This window comes from Pongo abelii, chromosome 16 (assembly GCF_028885655.2).
Source record: "Pongo abelii isolate AG06213 chromosome 16, NHGRI_mPonAbe1-v2.0_pri, whole genome shotgun sequence".
Taxonomy (NCBI): Eukaryota; Metazoa; Chordata; class Mammalia; order Primates; family Hominidae; genus Pongo; species Pongo abelii.
Genome location: NC_072001.2, coordinates 20,444,346 through 20,465,861, shown reverse-complemented (window position 1 = coordinate 20,465,861; position 21,516 = coordinate 20,444,346). Strand labels below are relative to the sequence as shown.

The following is a 21,516-nucleotide window of genomic DNA, read 5'->3' as shown; positions in this document are numbered from 1 at the left end:
TAAGACCATGGGCTATTGTCTATATGTGTTGACTTCCTCACACTTAACCGAAATAATAATAATAATAATAGCTCATACTTATTAAGTACTTCCTGAATGCTAGGCATTATTCTAAGTGCCATTTCATGAATAAATTAATGTAATCCTCACACTAACCCTGAGAAGTATGTGCTATTTTTATTTCCACATTTACAAAGGAGATTAAGTAACCTGCCCAAGGTCACAGAACCGAATTTAACCTCAGACAGTCAGGTTTCGGTGAGTGCACTCCTAACCACTCTACTACACTATACAAGAGTATGGAAAGGCTGTAAGCTTTGTCAGATAATAAAATGATGCTGCAGACAGCAGTAGCTAAAGCATGGTAGCTTTTGGCAACACATAAGCACAAGAATTGCTGTGGTATTGGAGGGACATTATACTTCCAGATACCATTGTAGAAAATCTAACTCTGGAACTGTAGGGCAGACCTTCTAAATAATCTTAGTTGGCAAGGGTCAGAGATCAGGGAAGAGCAGGGAATTAATTGAAAGAAACACAACTGAAGGGAGTCAGAGAAAGGAAATCCTCCATGGCTATTGGTTTTCTACTACTCCAGCAGCCTGGGTTGGATCCCTAGCATAGGAGAGGATCTGGCTTAACGAGGACAGACTCTGACAGTTGCATTTCAGAATTCTGCCCACCTCAGCAGAAGACACTAAAGAAAAAAAATTCAGGCACCCAAGAAAAGATAAAATGTTCTTTTGTTATGAAGCCTAGTTGTAACAGGGACATGCATTCACAGCACATAGATGAAGATGAAGAAATTCCACCCCTGGTGTGCAGGAGATCATGCCTCAAATGGCAGGAGTGGAAGGCATATCCAGGTCATGAGGACCACACCACCCTCCCTGAGAATTCAGACTTTGGTTCAGTGGCTCTCCTTCGGTTCATTCTGTCAGGGGAGATGGAGATTTGGGCTTTGGGCCTGAAAGATTATGGAACAGAACATGCCTGGGTACGTACGTGCCATGGCTCCTGGGTGACTGCTGTCTTCACACATAACCCACTGATCAGCACTCAGCATATATCCTTATAACCAGAGACTGGCCCCTGAGTCCTAGATAAAGAATTATCCTTATCAGGGGTATTTTGGAGCAAATGGAGAATTTCTAAGAGAAGTCATGCATCTCAGCAGGGAGGTCTGATACCTGAATTCACTGATGAGTCATGTTTTCATAGCAGGATTTATGGGATGAAAGGCAATGATGGAAGAGGCAAAGGGAAAATAATTTTAAGATAAGTATATCATCATTTGGTAAGGATGTTTTTGTAGCATGAACACATTTTTCTATGAGCACAGAGGGAGGCCTGGTGTACTTGCAGAGGGGGCTTCCAGGGCTCCTTCTTGACTTTACAGAAGGGACATTTGATGTGACCCTTGAAGGATCCCTCATACCATGGATCCTATGAATGGCTGGAATCTGACAATTTTCCATTCAGTATTTCTCTTGAAGTTGTTCTTTTTTTTTTCCTTGTCATTACTCCTACTCTGGGCAAGAGTCACCCCCTCTCATGTCTGTCTCCAGAGCTTCAGGCCATCTTGCGATTCTACTGTTCCTAAAATGCCATCTTTTATATTTTAGTCCCCTCTGTGGATCCTTATTGCTTTTAAATCTCCTCACATGCATTCAAGGACCTTCTTATCTTCAGGTGAGATTTATCTCTTATTTAAACTCCCCACTTTCACCCTTTCTGGACAAGGCTGCACACTGCTTCTTATAGATAACGAATTTATTTCTGCTGTTTCTCTTTTGTTATGTCGTTTCCCGAATCTTGTCCTGTTTACATCACACCATCCTTTAAATCCATCTGAGATTTCACCTTTCCACAATTCCTTATTTGCCAACTCTAGCTTACAGTGGCCACCAACAATTTATTTTTATGCTAGAAATGTTGTCATTTGTTATATAAAAGAATCACAAAATTTAGCTCATAGTACAACTTGGATATGAAGTTAAAATAAAATTTTAAAATTTGCTTGTAGCAACAATATTATTTCTCCTGAGTCCCTACTTGCTGGTTATTGGGAGAGGGGATTGGGAGGGGGATTGCCTAAATGTCCGATCCACATGAAAGCTTGGTCCAGTTCTACTATATAAATAATCTCAGGTAATGGCCTGTCTGTCCTGCATAAAAATACTCAGTTTATTAGATAATCTTTCATTCCTGGCTTCTATACAGAAGTTGCCCCCAGGTTTTACAAATCCCCATGGTTTTAGGAGGGGAAGGAGACCTTGTTTTCAAGATGGTTTGGGAAATGGGTGCCTTTTGTCATTTGTTGGCTGTGGCAGCCACCTCCTCTTCCTTTCTCTTCCCTTCTCCTCCTCTCCATCCTCCTCTTCTCTCTTCCTCCTATCCTTCTTCTCCTCTTTCTTCTTTTCTGAGCTTCCCAGACTGGCTACCTGCACTGACTGACACTTCCTTTTTATTACTTCTATCAGGTTAGAGTCAAGTCTTACTGATATGGAATCTATTCTTATTAACTTCATCTAATCAGTTGTACAATTTAACTCTTGGATAACAATTCTATGTCCTTCATTGCATTCCTACTTTAAGTCTACAAATACCAGTGATAACACTTGTTCAGTGTGTTTCATTTGTATAGAAGCTACATCTCCAATAAGATAACAAGCTCATTGAATGACAGTGGTGGATTATATTTTTTTGTGTGTGTTCTCTCTAGCCTGTGACCTAGGGCAAAGCCCATCAAGTATATTTCATAAATAAGTGTTGTTTTCAACTTAACTGATATGAAAAAAATGCTTCTCAGGGAAAGGAAAGCAGAAGAATGTTTGGCATTTTGCTCCCTAAATGTCAAATAGACTGTTTAAGACACAAGAATCCCTAGCTTGTCTTGAGCTGGGATGTGGGACCTAGCTGAGCCAGATTAGGCAAGCTTAGTGTTGACACTGGAAGAATGTGAAGTGAATGAAAGCATTTAATATAAGCAGTCAGTGTCTCCCACATTTACTAGAAAGCAGTATTCTGTAATAGAGTGCTTTTTACTTTGAGAATCAGTCTTGGCTTTGTCATATCCTAGTGTGTGTCTTTGGACTAGTGGCTAAAAACTTTCTAGGTCACAGTTTTCTCCATTTGTAGAGTGAGGGTAATAATCCTGACCTACCTAGTTCAAAGGGTGGTGGTAAAAAGAGAATGTCAGTGATTATCCCTGGGAAACTAAAAAGCATGATCTGGATATCAGGCTGCCTTAATCAGATAGCATCATGTGCTAAGAACAGAAGTCCACTTAGATTAGCTCAGGACAAAGGGGATTCACTGGATGGATATGTGGGTTTTAAGGGAATTTAAGCATAAGCAGACCTTAAGGGCCTGGAGCCAGAAATCAGAAAATGAGGAACACAGGTTACTTATTCCTATTTAAATGCATAGTTTACTGTCTTTCCTCCTGCTTTCTTACCGAATTCATTCTTCTGTGCTGTGGGAACTGGCTTGCTTTGCTTCAACATGAATCTTATAAAAGAAATGGCCAGTCCAACCCCAGATTGATATGAGTTCTTAGCTCTCTTAGCTCCAGCTCTTTTGTTGCAATTCCAAATTTCTGGCAAAGATTGACCTGGTGTGGACCAGATGTTTGCCTCTGGATAGTCAGCTGGGGCCAAGGGGGCTGGTCACATGTACAAATCTGGCCACCCTGAGGCTGACATCCTAAGGTGTCTTCCGCTAATTAACTCTTGTTAATTTTGTGAAACTTCATTGGTTTATGGAATTTAAGGGAGTCGAGAGTTAGCTAGCCGGCACATTCAGTCCCTAGAGAATGCTTGCCATTGAGCCTAATGCAAAGAAGTTGCTTGCATCCTGCTCTCTTAGACACTTTCCTTTGGTTGGTTTCAAAGAGTGAGATATAGAGAAAACTAGCCATGGCTGGAGGAAGACGAGGTGATGTAATTTTATAACTGATGATCCTTCCTATGGCCAGATGGAGGATACAGTCCTCATTTCAACAGAGAAAAGTCATCTGGCCTGGCACGGTGGTTCATGCCTGTAATCCCAGTACTTTGGGAGGCCAAGGCAGGCAGATTGCCTGAGCCCAGGAGTTTGAGACCAGCGTGGGCAACATGGCAAAACTGTCTCTACAAAAAATTAGCTGGGTGTAGTGGCGCGTGCCTGTAGTCCCAGCTACCTGGGAGGCTGAGGTGGGAGGATCACCTGAGCTCTGGAGGTCGAGGCTGCAGTGAGCTGTGATCATGCCACTGCGCTCCATCCTAGGTGACAGAGTAAGACCCTGACTAAAGAAAAAGTCATCCAGTTTTAGTCTTCTTCAGTTTGACTTGCTTCTATGAGTGTAACCTGGTTTAATTTTGCTAAGACAACAAAAATGTGGATGCGATATAGGATTTTGGAATGTTTCACAGCAAAGTAATACAACTAATCTCGAAGAATGTTAGTTAATTAATTAATTAATTCTATGTATTCCCTATCTACTTCCAAAAAGGATTTAAGGAAGTTTATAAAGGCCAAAAGTGTAAGCAATAAAAGACAAACATCAAGTAGCAAAAAGAGGAAAACTGTATTTAAAAATCCTGGCTGATAATTTATAAATATCTATTTGTGGAAAAAAATAAAGCTAGATTTCTGACTTAAACCATTCATGTAAATAAATTCCAAATATAACAAATAGTTAAATATGACTGCTAATCTAGAAAGGAACTAGGAAAATACATTTAAGTATTTATCTGTTCTCAGAGCAGAGTGGGAAAGCATTTCTAAGCCCATTAATAAAGAAAGAAACCTTAAGGGGAAATATTAATAGAGCTGACTACATGAAAATGTAAAACTTTTTGACTTTACAAAGTACCAAAAAAAAAATGAAATGGGGAAAATATTTCCAACAGAAATGACAAAGAGTTGATAATTTCACTATGAAGTTTAATAGTTTCATCTGCTGAAAATAATAAAAAGACAAAAATGCCAATGGATAAAGGCTATAAAACAAATTTTTGAAGAATTAATACAAAAAGCAAACATACATGAAAATATATTAAACAATAAAAAGAAAATGCAAGCTGGGCACGGTGGCTCACACCTGTAATCCCAACACTTTGGGAGGCCGAGGTGGGTGAATCACTTGAGGTCAGAAGTTTGAGACCAGCCTGGCCAACATGGTGAAACCCCATCTCTATGAAAAATACAAAAGAAATTAGCCGGGCATGGTGGCAAGCACCTATAATCCCAGCTACTCGAGAGGCTGAGACAGGAGAATCACTTGAACCTGGGAGGTCCAGCCTAGGTGACAAAGCAAGACTCTATTTCAAAAAGAAAATGCAAATGAAAACAATGAAGTTATATTTTATACTTTGGATTGGAAAAAAAACTAGAAAATTATAATGGAGGGCAATTTTGCAATATTTTGAATAGTCTATAAAATGTGCATAATCTTGGACTCAGAAATTTTATTTCCAGAAAGAAGTCCTTGGTAAATAATCAAGATTTGTGTGAATATTTAGATACAAAAGATCTATGTTATTTATTCTTTTGTTGAGTAGAAACTATTTTCCAAAGTTTTTAGAATGAATATTTATTACTTTCATAATACAAAAAAGAATACTTTATGGTGTTTTTTGTTTGTTTGTTTTTTTTTTTTTTGCGATAGAGTCTCGCTCTGTCACTCAGGCTGGAGTGCAGTGGCACAATCTTGGCTCACTGCAGCCTCCACCTCCTGGGTTCAAGCAATTCTTCTGCCTCAGCCTCATGAATAGCTGGGACTACAGGCATACGCCACCACACCCAGCTAATTCTTATATTTTTCATAGAGACGGGGTTTCACCATTTTGGCCAGGCTGGTCTGGAACTCCTGACCTCAGGTGATCCGCCCGCCTCAGCCACCCAAAGTGCTGGGATTACAGATGTGAGCCACGGCGCCTGGGGGCTATATTGCTTTTTCGTATCTGTTTTCTTTAATTATGAAGTTTGCATATCAAAAGTAGATTTTTGATGAGTAAAGTAACACTTTTCTCAACTAGTATCTTGCTTTGGAAATATCTGGTGGGCAGAATCAGTAATTTAGTAGAAAGACCAATGAGTCATCAATATTTGTACAAACATGTTTTATTATGAGAGCAACTGAAGGCATTTACTTTGAATTTATTTGCTTTTGTTGTAGACAGAATTTGAACAAGCTATGTTTTCTGTCATCCATCCTACAGCCAGTTGAAGGCAGGTACTTGGTACCAGTGAAGATATGGGAGGGAGCCTGACAGGGGAGGAAAGACAGATGAATTAAAAACAACCACGACAGGCTGGGCACTGTGGCTCATGCCTTTAATCCCAGCACTTTGGGAGGCCGACACAGGTGGATCTTGAGGTCAGGAGATCCAGAACATCCTGGCCAACGTGGTGAAACCCCGTCTCTACTAAAAGTACAAAAATGAGCTGGGTGTGGTGGTGTGCGGGGGGTACTGAGGCAGGAGAATCGCTTGAACCCGGGAGGCAGAGGTTGCAGTGAGCCGAGCCACTGCACTCCAGCCTGGCGACAGAGCGACACTCCTTCTCAAAAAAAAAAAAAAAAAAATCAGTGACAAAGAAACAACAACAAGTGCTCACAGAGCACAGCAGTTTGGGGCTAATAATCCTTTACATTGAAATGGCTCCTGAAGGCATGGATAACAATTAAATTTTGATGAAGAATTTGAATCCTTGAATCACCTGGAAAAATTAAAAGCATTTGGTTTCCCTTGTTTTAAAAGGAAGGAGATTAGATAATGCATTTGAAAATTTATATTCAAGATGGTTAAAATAGGGCAAAGTTTGGCATCTAAGTCTTGTAATCTCTAATTATCTGGAAAAAATAGCTGGGTGGATGAGTGATCAGAATAATGAGATAATCTCCTGTATAAATAATTATTGCCGCGATCTCTGTAGAATTTCATAGCATACATTCAACTTTGAATCAAAAAAAAAAAAGAGGGAATTAGGTGACTCCCAGAGAGAGGCAAGTGGAGTGTGGTCTCATGAGATTCTGGTGAACTGATTTCATCTTCTGTTGGCCTCTCTCACTGGGTGATGTGCCTGTGGCCTTCTCCCCTGCCCCCAGGACTGCCCTCCAGATGCAGAAGCTTTCAGAGCCCGGCAGTGCTCAGCCTACAATGATGTCCAGTATCGGGGCGTTACTATGAATGGCTTCCACGATATAATGATCCTGCTGCTCCGTGTGCACTCAAGTGTCATGCATGAGGACAAAATTTGGTGGTGGAGCTGGCACCTAAGGTACTGGATGGAACTCGTTGCAACACGGACTCCTTGGACATGTGTATCAGTGGCATCTGTCAGGTAAGCACACTTGCCTCCCAAGCCCCTGCTTCGTGGATGTGCCACACCTGCTGTCAATAAACAGAACCATTTTCTTCTGTACTTTTGTTCATGCAGATGAAAATATTGCTATTGGCCAGGTACGGTGGTTTACACCTATAATCCCACTTTTGTATTTTTGTACACCAAATACAAATACAATTTGTATTTGTATTCCAATTTTGTATTTTTAGTACAGATGAGGTTTCATCGTGTTGGTCAGGCTGATCTCAAACTCCTGACCTCAGGTGATTCACCTGCCTCAGCCTCTCAAAGTGCTGGGATTACAGGCATGAGCCACCGTGCCCGGCCATAGATTAGTGATTCTCTAACTTGAACAAGCATCAGAGTCACCTGGAGGGCTTGTGATAACAGAGTGTTGGGCTCATCTCCCGGAGTTTCTGATTCAGTAGGTAAGGGATGGGGCCCAAAGATTTGCATTTCTAACAAGTTCCCTGGAGACCCTGAATCTGTGGGTCTGGGAAATACACTTTGAGAACCACTGTTTTGGAAGAGTAATACTGGAGAGTCTCTTATTAAATTAAGCTTTCTTATTAAAATTAATTCATTGTTTTGGATCTTTGGGCACAATGATTTATTTTCTGAAAACTAACATGAATGCATTCCAACAGATTTTTCAGAGTGGTCTCTGCAGAGTTGTTACGAGTGTGACTGAGACATAAACCCCAGTGGCTTTTAATGAGTATAAGGATTCAAGACACTTTAGGCCGGGTATGGTGGCTCACCCTGTAATCCCAGCACTTTGGGAGGCCGAGGTGGGTGGATCACTTGAGGTCAGGAGATCAAGACCAGCCTGGCAACATGGTGAAACCCCGTCTCCACTAAAAATACAAAAATTAGCTGGGTATGATGGTGTGTGCCTGTAATTCCAGCTACTAGGGAGGCTGAGGCAGGAGAATCACTTGAACCCAGGAGGTGGAGGTTGTAGTGAGACAAGATCATGCCACTGCACTCCAGCCTGGGTGACAGAGCGAGACTGTCTCAAAAAGAAAAAAAAAAATTAAAAAGACACTGTGACAGGTTGTGAGACAGGGATGGCAGGGAAATTATAGGATTCTGCATCTATTCTTTTGACTTCTGAAAAATATTTTTAAAAAATAATGAATGTGTCTAGTATTTCACCTACCCTATTCTGCTCATAACAAAAACAGTAGTAACAATAGCAGACGAGCAACCTGACCACCTACTAAGTGTGAGGCACTACCAGGAGCTTCAGACTTAAAGTGCTCAAAGGTGAACCTTCATCCTGCTTTTCAAACTAGCTTCAACTTTGTTCATCCCTTTATCTAGAAAATGGCTTCTAGTTGCTTATCCCAAAACTTTGACATCATTCTTGCTTTTCTTTCAACCCACACATTTGATCCATTGCTACATCCTGTCAATTTTCCCTCCAAAGATTACTTTTAATTTAGCACGTCTTTCCATCTTTACTGCCTTTCTTGTAGCCTAAGTCCTTAATAGCTAATCTAAACTGCATTAACATCTTTCTGTTCTGTTCTCCCAGCTCCCACCATGATTCCCTCCAGTCTGTTCTTCAAGCAGCAGCCAAAGTGATTATGTTAAAAGGTAATTCAGAGACTGTCATTCTTGCATTCCCCAAAGCCCTTCAATGGCTTGTCCTTGCGTTAATGATGAAATTGAGGATTCTTGTCTGTCTCCTTTAGGCTCTTCCTACACGGTCCATCTCCCTGCCCTTTTAAAACAGACTAATTTCTTTCTTCTTTTTTTTTTAAAGAGACAGGGTCTCATCTGTCACCCAGGCTGGGATACAGCAACATGATCATGCCTCATTGCAGACTCATCCTCCTGGGCTCAAGCGATCCTCCTGCCTCAGCCTCCCATGTAGCTGGGACTGCAGACATGTGCCATCATGCTCAGCCAGTTTTTTTTTATTTTTGTAGAGAAGGGGGTCTCGCTGTGTTGCTCAGGCTGGCCTTGAGCCTCCCAAAATACTGGCATTACAGGCATGAGCCACCATACCTGGCCTGACTCCATTTTTTAGAGCAATTTTAGATTCACAGCAAAATTTAGTGGAAGGTGGAATTTTCCCATAGGCCCCCCCGCTTCCTTAAATGCACAACCTCCCCTACTATCAACATTCCCCACTAAAGTGATACAGTTATTACAGTCGATGAACCTACGTTGACACATTATAATCACCCAAAGTTCATAGTTTACATTAGGGCTCACTCTTGGTGTTGTAAATTCTATGAGTTTGGACAAATGTATAATGACACGTATCCACTCTTATAGTATAATGCAGAGCAGTTTCACTGACCTAAAAATCCTCTATGCTTTGCTCTTTCATCCCTCTCTCCTCGCTAACCCCTGGCAACCATGGATCTTTTTACTGTCTCCATAGTTTTGCCTTTTCCGGAATGTCATAGAGTTGGAATCATATACTATATAGCCTTTTCGGATTGGCTTCTTTCATGTAGTAATATATTATACATTTAAGTTTCCTCAGTGTCTTTTCATGGCTTGGTAGCTCATTTCCTTTTTTTTAATTTAAAAAATTTAAGATAAAAAAATTAAATTAATGGAATGTTTCACAAATTTGCATGTCATCCTGGCACAGGGGCCATGCTAATCATCTTTATCATTCCAATTTTAGTATATGTGCTGCGGAAGCGAGCACAATAGCTCATTTCCTTTTAACACTGAATAATATTCCATTGTCTGGATGTACCACAGTTTATTTATCCATTCACCTACTGAAGGACACTATGGTTGCTTTCTACTTTTGGTAACCAAAAGTAGACTTTTGACAAAAGGTCAAAGCTTACCATGTAATTGTTCCATTTTATAAACCGTCTATTTTTCCCCTTTATTGCCATCAGTTAAGTTTTGGGCTCTTTGACCAAATGATAATAGTAATCCTTCTCAGTGGGATTATGCTTTTGTTTTCCAAGTTCTTGACAATGATCATGCATTGCTTTTATAATTAAAATGAATTGTTATTAAAAGCAATTTAGGTTGGGTGCATTGGCTTCTGCCTATAATCACAACACTTTGGGAGGCCAAGACAGGAGGATTCCTTAAGCCTAGGAGTTCAAGACCAGCCTGGGCAACATGGGAAAACCTCGTTTCTACAAGAACTTTTTAAAAATTAGCTGGGTGTGTTGGCGCAAGCCTATGGTCCTGGCTGCTTGCTACTCAGGAACCTGAGGCAAGAGACTCACCTGAGTCCAGGTGCTCGAGGCTGCACTGAGCTATGATTGTACCACTGTACTCCAGCCTATGATAGGGCGAGACCCTGTTTTCTAAAAAATAAAAATATAAATAAATAAAAGAAATTTAGTCTGGCCTCAAGGAGCGCACTCTGGATAAGGTGATGTTTGGATACTGAGGTTTTGAAAAGTTGAGTAAAAGTTAGATAAACCAAGGTGAGGAAGAGAATGACAAGCAGAAGGGACAGGAATGTAACAGCAGGTGCAGATGTGTTTAAGGGTCCAGGAGTGCATTCTGTAGAGTTGAGGTGAGAATACCCATGGAATAGTGCCAGGAGATGAGGCTGCCAGTGGAGGTGAGAAACCAATCATTAACTTATTCTGAAAGTTGAAAGAGGAGCTGTTTCATAATTTCATAAAGAATTTGGGCTTGTCTTTAGAAAGGTCATTTCAGTGGCAAAGTGGCAGATTATTTGCAGAGGACAGGATGTAGCCAAACAGTAGAAGGTCAAGTATGGGATAACAAGAGCTTAAAATAAGGCAAGAGGTAGGATGAATTAAATGGAGACAAATTCTAAAGATTAAGGGTGCATTTTTTTTTGAGACAGGGTCTTGCTTTGTTGTCCAGGCTGGAGTGTAATGGTGTGGTTACAGCTCACTATAGCCTTGAGCTCCTGGGCTCAAGTAATCCTCCCAACTTAGTCTGCACTCCATCCCCCAAGTAGCTGGGACTACAGGAATGTTTCACCATGCTAGGATAATTTTTATTGTTTACATTTTTTGTAGAGATCAGGTCTCACTATGTTGCCCAGGCTGATCTCCAACTCCTGGCTTCAAGCAACCTTCGTACCTTGGCCCCCCACAACACTGGGGTTATAGGCATGAGCCACTGAGCCTGGCCCTAGAAACAGATCTTTTTTTTCTTTTTTAATCAAACCATGCTTTATAACATAGGTACAATTTTTTATTTCTTTTTTAATAGTACTTTTTAAAAATTATGCTTTAAGTTCTAGGGTACATGTGCACAACGTGCAGGTTTGTTACATATGTATACATGCACCATGTTGGCATGCTACACCCATTAACTCGTCATTTACATTAGGTATATCTCCCAATGCTATCCCTCCCCGCTTCCCCCACCCCACAACCAGCCCCAGTGTGTGATGTTCCCCTTCCTGTGTCCAAGTGTTCTCATTGTTCAATTCCCACCTATGAGTGAGAACATGCAGTGTTTGGTTTTTTGTCCTTGCGATAGTTTGCTGAGAATGATGGTTTCCGGCTTCATGTAGCATGTACCAGCTTCATGTAGCACGTAGACTGTATTGCGAAGGAATGTCCATACAAAGGAAATGAACTCATCTTTTTTATGGCTGCATAGTATTCCATGCTGTATATGTGCCACATTTTCTTAATCCAGTCTATCATTGATGGGCATTTGGGTTGGTTCCAAGTCTTTGCTATTGTGAATAGTGCCGCAATAAACATACGTGTGCATGTGTCGTTATAGCAGCATGATTTATAATCCTTTGGGTATATACCCAGTAATAGGATGGCTGGGTCAAATGGTATTTCTAGTTCTAGATCCTTGAGGAATCGCTACTCTGTCTTCCACAATGGTTAAACCAGTTTACAGTCCCACCAACAGTGTAAAAGTGTTCCTGTTTCGCCACATCCCCTCCAGCACCTGCTGTTTCCTGACTTTTTACTGATCACCATTCTAACTGGTGTGAGATGGTATCTCATTGTGGTTTTGATTTGCATTTCTCTGATGGCCAGTGATGATGAGCATTTTTTCATGTGTCTGTTGGCTACATAAATGTCTTCTTTTGAGAAGTGTCTGTTCATATCCTTTGCCGACTTTTTGATTGGGTTGTTTGTTTTTTTCTTGTAAATTTGTTTGAGTTCTTTGTAGATTCTGGGTATTAGCCCTTTGTCAGATGAGTAGATTGCAAAAATTTTCTCCCATTCTGTAGGTTGCCTGTTCACTCTGATGGTAGTTTATTTTGCTGTGCAGAAGCTCTTCAGTTTAATTAGATCCCATTTGTCAATTTTGGCTTTTGTTGCCATTGCTTTTGGTGTTTTAGACATGAAGTCCTTGCCCATGCCTAGGTCCTGAATGGTACTGCCTAGGTTTTCTTCTAGGGTTTTTATGGTTTTAGGTCTAACGTTTAAGTCTTTAATCATCTTGAATTAATTTTTGTATAAGTTATAAGGCAGGAATCCAGTTTCAGCTTTCTACATATGGCTAGCCAGTTTTCTCAGCACCATTTCTTAAATAGGGAATCCTTTCCCCATTTCTTGTTTTTGTCAGGTTTTTCAAAGATCAGATGGTTGTAGATGTGTGGTATTATTTCTGAGGGCTCTGTTCTGTTCCATTGGTCTATATCTCTGTTTTGGTACCAGTACCATGGTGTTCTGGTTACTGTAGCCTTGTAGTATAGTTTGAAGTCAGGTAGCATGATGCCTCCAGCTTTGTTCTTTTGGCTTAGGATTGCCTTGGCAATGCGGGCTCTTTTTTGGTTCCATATGAACTTTAAAGTAGTTTTTTCCAGTTCTGTGAAGAAAGTCATAGGTAGCTTGATGGGGTGGCATTGAATCTATAAATTGCCTTGGGCAGTACAGCCATTTTCACAATATTGATTCTTCCTATCCATGAGCATGGAATGTTCTTCCATTTGTTTGTGTCCTCTTTTATTTCATTGAGCAGTGGTTTGTAGTTCTCCTTGAAGAGGTCCTTCACATCCCTGGTAAGTTGGATTCCTAGGTATTTTATTCTCTTTGAAGCAATTGTGAATGGGAGTTCACTCATGATTTGGCTCTCAGTCTGTTATTGGTGTGTAAGAATGCTTGTGATTTTTGCACATTGATTTTGTATCCTGAGACTTTGCTGAAGTTGCTTATCAGCTTAAGGAGATTCTGGGCTGAGACGATGGGGTTTTCTAAATATGCAATCATGTCATCTGCAAACAGGGACGATTTGACTTCCTCTTTTCCTGTTTCAATACCCTTTATTTCTTTCTCCTGCGTGATTGCCCTGGCCAGAACTTCCAACACTATGTTGAATAGGAGTGGTGAGAGAGGGCATCCCTGTCTTGTGCCAGTTTTCAAAGGGAATGCTTCCAGTTTTTGCCCATTCAGTATGATATTGGCTGTGGGTTTTTCATAAATAGCTCTTATTATTTTGAGATACGTTCCATCAATACCTAATTTATTGAGAGTTTTTTAGCATGAAGGGCTGTTGAATTTTGTCAAAGGCCTTTTCTGCATCTATTGAGATAATCATGTGCTTTTTCTCTTTGGTTCTGTTTATATGCTGGATTACATTTATTGATTTGTGTATATTGAACCAGCCTTGCATCCCAGGGATGAAGCCCACTTGATCATGGTGGATAAGCTTTTTGATGTGCTGCTGGATTCAGTTTGCCAGTATTTTACTGAGGATTTTTGCGTCGATGTTCAACAGGGATATTGGTCTAAAATTCTTTTTTTGTTGTTGTTGTGTCTCTGCCAGTCTTTGGTATCAGGATGATGCTGGCCTCATAAAATGAGTTAGGGAAGATTCCCTCTTTTTCTATTGATTGGAATAGTTTCAGAAGGAATGGTACCAGCTCCTCCTTGTACCTCTGGTAGAATTCGGCTGTGAATCCATCTGGTCCTGGACTTTTTTTGGTTGGTAAGCTATTAATTATTGCCTCAATTTCAGAGCCCGTTATTGGTCTATTCAGGGATTCACCTTGTTCCTGGTTTAGTCTTGGGAGGATGTATGTGTCCAGGAATTTATCCATTTCTTCTAGATTTTCTAGTTTATTTGTGTAGAGGTATTTATAGTAGTCTCTGATGGTAGTTTGTATTTCTGTGGGATCAGTGGTGATATCCCGTTTATCATTTTTTATTGCGCCTATTTGATTCTTCTCTCTTTTCTTCTTTATTAGTCTTGCTAGCAGTCTATCAATTTTGTTGATCTTTTCAAAAAACCAGCTCCTGGATTCATTGATTTTTTTGAAGGGTTTTTTGTGTCTCTATCTCCTTCAGTTCCACTCTGATCTTAGTTATTTCTTGCCTTCTGCTAGCTTTTGAATGTGTTTGCTCTTGCTTCTCTAGTTCTTTTAATTGTGATGTTAGGGTGTCAGTTTTAGATCTTTCCTGCTTTCTTTTGTGGGCATTTAATGCTGTAAATTTCCCTCTACACACTGTTTTAAATGTGTCCCAGAGATTCTGGTGTGTTGTATCTTTGTTCTCATTGGTTTCAAAGAACATCTTTATTTCTGCCTTCATTTCTTTATGTACCCAGTAGTCATTCAGGAGCAGGTTGTTCAGTTTCCATGTAGTTGAGTGGTTTTGAGTGAGTTTCTTAATCTTGAGTTGTAGTTTGATTGCACTATGATCTGAGAGACAGTTTGTTATAATTTCTGTTCTTTGCCATTTGCTGAGAACTGCTTTACTTCCAACCATGTGGTCAATTTTGGAATAAGTGCAATATGGTGCTGAGAAGAATGTATAATCTGTTGATTTGGGGTGGAGAGGAAACAGATCTTTTAGGGCTGAATATTTAGTTGGATGTGGGGAGCGAGAGAATGATATCTAGATTTCTGATATCATGATTAAGTAGATAGACAGTGAGACCATTCGTCAAGACAAAATATTGGATGAGAACCAGGGGCATGGGGCAAAGGTGATGAGCTGAGTGTGCCTGTGAATATCTGAGTTGATGTATGAATTTAGAGCTTAGGAGAGAAATCTAGACTAGAAATATAGATCTGGGGCTGTCACATGGTTAAATCTAATGATCTAATGTCCTTGGGGACTGAGTAAGGAGGACAGGTTGTGCTCTCAAGTACAGAGTCCTGGTGCCCATAATTGAAGGAACAAGCACAGGGAGAGGTGCCCCTGATGGGGACTGAACAGAATAGCCTCCTATATAGTAGAGAAACCATGAAAAACAGAAGATAAGGGTGGGTGAGCATTTAAGAAGGCAGGTCAGCAGTGGCACATACTTCAGAGAAGTCAAGAAGAACTGAAATCCACCCACTTCATTTTGACTAAAGATCACTGACAACAGCTGGTGCAGCCTCAGTGCTGGAGTTGGACTAGGCACTGGCAGGGGATGCAGGATGCATTAGTTTCCTGTGGCAGCTGTGACAAATTACCACAAATTTGGTGGCTTAAAACAACAGTAGTTTATTCTCTCACACTTCTAGAGGCCAGAAGTTCAAAATCAGGGTATCAGCAGGGTTGGTTCTTGGCTGGAGGCTCTGAGGGAGAATCCATTCCTTGCCTCTCTTCTAGCTTCTGGTGCTGGAATTTGGGCTTGTCTTTAGAAAGAGCCCATTTGCAGGAGCCCAGACTGGGAGCAGCAGGTGGGCAGGATGGAGGGAAAGGAGGAGGGTGGGTGACTCTAAAATTTAAGCTTCATTAACTTTATGGTAAGTCCATGAATGAACAACAATATATGTTGCCAAGTGGGTGGGTGGGTGGAGTATTGATTTAGGTGTAGGAATATACAACTAATGAAGTAAAGTTTGGGCTAATCAAAAGAGTTGATAGGCAGAAACAAAGGGGACAGATTTTTGTGCCAATGATTTTTTGTGTTCCTTGCTTGTGGAAGCATCACTCTAATCTCTGCCTTCATCTGCACCTTACCTCCTCTTGTCTATCTCTATGTTTTCCCCTCCTTTCATAAGGACACCTTCATATGATTTCATCTCAACATCCTTAATTACATTTGCAAAGATATTTTTCCACATATGGTCACATTCACAGGTTCTGGGTGCCATGTCTTTTTTTGGGGGGAGTGCACAATTCAACCCACTGCACATGGTAAGGAATGAATAGGCTGAAATGAGTAGGGATGATGAGCATAAACCCGCCTTTCAAAAAGCATAAATCAGAAGAATAGAGGGAAAGCTACAACTACAGCCAGAGGGGATGTCAGGTCCAGGAAGAATGTCTTCAAGATCAGAGATACTTGGAAAAGCACTGGAGCAGATGCAGCTTTTAGGGTACCTGAAGCATGTATAATTAGAAGGGCCCTCTTTATTTATTAATTTTTGAGACAAAGTCTTTCTCACCCAGGCTGGAGTTCAGCCTTGTGAGGCTGGTGCTGTCACGGCTCATTGCAGCCTTGTCCTCCTGGGCTCAAGTGATTCTCCCATCTCAACTTCTCGAGTAGCTGGGACCACAGGTGTGCACCATTGGCTAATTCATGGCAGATTCTTACATAGAAATCCTTCCCAGTTGCAGCCCAGCTTCCCTTCCCCACATCAAATACTTCAATTCCCCGCAACTTTAAGCATTTGTGGGAGTCCAGACTGGGAGCAGCAGGTGGGCAAGACAGAGGGAAAAGGAGAGAGTGGTTGACCCTGAAACTTAAGCTTCATTAACTTCATGGTAAATCCATGAATGAGCAAGGATATATGTTGCCAGGCAGGTGGGTGAGTGGAGTATTGACTGAGAGGTAGAAATATACAACAAATGCAGTGAAGTTCCTGGGCTCTTCAAAGGAGTTGATAACAGAAACAAAGGAGACAGATTGCTCGTGGACAAGGAGGAGGGACACATTTTCCCTTGAGGAAGGTAGGAAGGGGGAAATATGGGCCACTGAACAGTTTGTATGGGAATGGACAGGAAGGTGAAATATTGTTTGATGGCCTCAACTGAGTGAAATATAAAGCAAAGGCATCTAATCAGAATGAGGGGGCAGGATTTTGAGGAGGAATGAGAAATTTGAAGATGCTCTGAGGAAAATAGAGATGACAAAATATGGTTAGAGAACAGTGCCTTATGCAACTAGAGGGAGTAGAAAACCATTGCCGTTGGCACAGTTGGTGTGTGAAGCTAAGGTCACTTTGCCCTTGGGTCAAGGTCATGGACCTGCTTGGTGGCTTCCTGTGATGGATAGGTGTGATCAGGACTGTGTAGACTTCAGATTTAGAAAGAACTGCATTCAGATTTGATTTCTGCAACTAATTAACTGAAGACCACTTGGCAAGTCCCTTACCATCTTTGAACCTTGGCTTTTTCATCAGGTAAAAACGAGGTATTATCCTCCTTGTAGGTCCTGTTTTCAATTCATTCTTCCACAAACCAACATGCTAAGTGCCCAGCACAATAGCTGACACACAAGAGGCCTGCAGTCAACATGAACTCCCCTTCCCGCGTTTACCCTTCTGCTCACTACTCACCACCCCCTGTTCTTATTAATGGTCTAAGTCCAGTTGCTTAGTTGGCTCCAGGAGTTTCCAGGGTTTAAAGGGGCTTGCAGGATAAAGGTGGTTTCAGTATGAATTAGTGCATTTTAAATGAGTGCTTCTAATCACGTTTTTGTGATTCTAATGAGTAAGCCAGTTCTTTGGGTGATGAGGAGTGATACCCTGGTTGCTGAAAGCTGGATGCTCTTTTGGCTAGGTGATTTGAATCAAATAATTATATGTTCTTCCTCAGAAGTGACTTAGACACTTCTTGGTAGAATTCAGTATCTTTCCTTCAACAGGATAATGTTCACATAAATGTCCTGTCTTGTGCCATGTGGCCATGGGCATCAGTTAGGCAGATTCAGTGTCTGGTACTGGCCTACTTCCTGCTTCCTGGTGATTCTTTCTGCTTGCCCCAGGATCACTGATGTGAGCCATAATGACTACTTGGCATAGACTACACGTAAGTCTTGTAAATGTCTGTATAGTTTTCTCATTTAAATGAACATGTCACAATGCTCTTGGGAACAACTTTCCATTAACCTGAGTACAGCAGACAGCCTGAGACAGTGGTGCTCACTGAATTAAATTTGCTTCTGCTTTGGAAGTCTGATTTTTATTAGAGGCACGACCTGGTTGGTACCAGCTCTGCAGACCAAGTTTGATTTGTCATTCATGTTTATTGAATTCCCTGATAGCTGTGCAGATGAAGAAACCACTTAGAATTTAGAATAAAAATAAAAATAATAGCAACTAACACTGGGTGCTTAGCCCAGGTATCAGGCATTGTGGAAGCCCTTTACTGTTAGCTCATCATAATCCTATCAAGTAGGTACAGTATTTATTCCCCACTTTGTTGATAAAGAAACTGGAAATTGAAGAGGCTAAGTAAATTGCCCAAGTTGTACAGTATAGTATCTTAGTCAGTTTGGGCAGCTATCACTAGCTACCATAGATTGGGTGGCATATTAACAACAGAAATTTATTTTTTACATTTCTAGAGGCTGGGAAGTCCAAAATTAAAGTGCTGGCAGATTCAGTGTCTGGTGAGGGTCTGCTTCCTGCCTCCTGGTTCATAGAGGCTGTGTCCTCACATGGCAGAAGGGATGAGGGAGGTATCCAGGGTATCCTTTATAAGGGTACTAATCCTATTCATGAGGGCTGCACCCTCATGACCAATCACCCCCCAAATGTTTCACCTCCTAATACCATCAACTCGAGGGTTAGGTCTCTGCATATGAATTTTGGGTGCAGACACATTCAGTCTATCGCACATAGCTAGGAAGTGGTAGAGCTGGAATTTGAACCTAGACAACCTAATTCCAGAATCCAATTTCTTAATTATTGGGCCATATTGATGATACTTTCTGTATTGGTACAAGTGTAGCTGAAGTTTGTAACTGAAAATGAGATATAATTCGGTAAAGAACAGTCAGTTCAACAGATGATTCATGCTTAGATGGCTTAGTACAGGGATTAAAACTCAAATGTCTACATACTGCCCCAGACAGAAACTGCCCAGATGTAGTCACATTGGCTGGTGACTATAGTGGTGAACTGGGGGATACATGCTCATTGTGAAGGGAGCAACTATGTATAAACATGTCGGAAGTTTTGTTTCATTTTTGTTTTTGTCAAGAGAAGCGGGAAAACTGGATTTTAATGTGAAACTTCCAATTTTAAAAATCGTCTTCCTGTTAATAACCGTGCTTTATCAATTAATGGTTATATTATAGTCCTGTATAGTGTAGGCTAGGTTTTCCTGCAGTAACCAACAACCCCCAAAGCTCAGTAGCTTAAAACAATTAAAGGTTACTTCTTGCTGATGCCACTTGTCCAACAGTGGTCAACAGGAGCCTCAGCTCTTAGAACGTCTTGGATACTCAGGCTGAGGTAGGCTTTATTTGGACATATTTTTTACATAATAACTGCAATAGTGCAAGGGGAACATGAGACTCAGACACAGACCCTTAAATCTTCTTATAGAAGTGACACAGATCACTTAGACTCATATTTCATTGGCCAAAGTTAGTTAATGACCATACCTAACTTCAAAGGGGATGGAGAAGTGCAGACCTTCTGTGGGCTGAAAGAAACAAAATGTTTTTGAGTATTCCCACTGACTAGCACAGCTCCATATACTCTGATTTTTAAGGCAGAAATGTCAGATTTTTTCCCCCAAGTTAGATTCCAATTTGCAGAGATTTCAAACAGTTGATTTAAAAAAAAAATGTTTTGTTCTTGAATGATTAAATTTGACTGCTCTGAAAAATTCATATTTTGCTTCATTTGGACTAGTGACACTTATTTAAGTATTATCTTTTAGCTGATCAGGAAATCATATGCAGGAACTGTGAAAAAATTTTTAGCTGAAGTGATGATTTATAGATGAATATTTATTCCAAAAAGCACTACTCATATATTTTAAATATTTGTTTATGTCATCCACTATCTTGTGTAACTTGTCTCATTAACTACACTGTAAGGTAAGAATCTTATGTTATTAATTTATACTCTGTAGTTTCTGGCAGTATAGAAAATGGTTATTTAATAGATGTTAATAAATTTTACTGATATATCCGTCAATTAGTAGTTAATAAATCACTATAATTAGAGATCATGACTTCAGATGATGTCATAGAAGTTGGAAACACTTCAGGCAATTTTTAAGAAGTTGCTTATTGTTGGGCTGGGCGCGGTGGCTCACACCTGTAATCCTAGCACCTTGGGAGGCTGGGGCGGGCAGATCGCAAGGTCAGGAGATTGAGACCACCCTGGCTAACACGGTGAAACCCTGTCTCTACTAAAAATACAAAAACTTAGCTGGGCGTGGTGGCGGGCGCCTGTAGTCCCAGCTACTCGGGAGGCTGAGGCAGGAGAATGGCGTGAACCCGGGAGGCGGAGCTTGCAATGAGCTGAGATCGTGCCACTGCACTCCAGCCTGGGCGACACAGCGAGACTCTGTCTCAAAAAAAAAGAAAAAAAAAAAAAAGTTGCTTATTGTTGATTATGATGGGATATGAAAGCCAAAATTCAGTAGCCCCTCAATTTCAAAGGCATTTCTGGCTTATTCCTTATGAATCACAAGGCAAGACTTTCTTTTCAAATATTATTTTTCTGTGATGTTTTCACATGCTTTATCTTGCTATAACATTTGGATGAATTGTAACTTAAAAAAAATTATAAGTGCTCAGGGAGGTATTCAATTGCCCGAGATCTTGCAAGGCCTTAAACACTCTTCAAAACAAGCCCCTCCTAGCTCCTAAGCCCACATCCTTCCTCGATGACCAGATAGAGAGTGATTCTCAGTCTCATGAAATGCAGAGTGCTCAGGGACATGAATGTGTGAGGACAGAGTCTGGCCCAGGGGCAGTGTTTCTATAATTTAATAGTGGTATTACTCCCCTTGGAGAAAGTTACATGAACACAAATTACTCATTGATTGAATCTTGACCATGCAAGTGTGTTTCCAAAATCATTCACTCTTAAGTTGTTCCACATGTACTGGTAAATATTAATTTAATGGCCTGTGTAAATGGGCTTTTGTTGTTGTTGTCTATCTGCTGATACTTAAGGTAGAGGAAGTTGTAATGTAGTGTTAAGATTCTGAGTCAGATAACTTGGGTTTTAAAACCATTACCAACACTATATACTAGCTGTGTAATATTGGCAAATCATTTACTCAGTAATGTTTAGATTCCTTATTTATAAAATAGAGTTAAAGGTATCACCTGCATCATAAAATTGCTCTGAAGATTAAATAATGTGTACAATATTCATGGCATAAT

General features: G+C 40.6%; 1 protein-coding gene and 1 non-coding gene across 2 annotated transcripts in view; one reads left to right on the top strand and one right to left on the bottom strand.

Annotated features, from left to right (window-relative positions):
• The first annotated feature begins 772 nt into the window (after positions 1–772).
• LOC129049999 (uncharacterized) overlaps positions 773–21,516 on the top strand; it is a 50,771-nt gene continuing 30,027 nt past the window's right edge. Inside the window, exons 1-2 of the mRNA XM_054531295.1 lie at positions 773–997; positions 7,094–7,329. Coding sequence (XP_054387270.1) covers positions 773–997; positions 7,094–7,329 — 461 coding nt within the window. The remainder of the gene's footprint in view (positions 998–7,093; positions 7,330–21,516) is intronic.
• Positions 9,902–10,006, bottom strand: LOC129050600 (U6 spliceosomal RNA). The gene has a single exon (XR_008514279.1). It is a non-coding gene; the product is annotated as a U6 spliceosomal RNA (small nuclear RNA).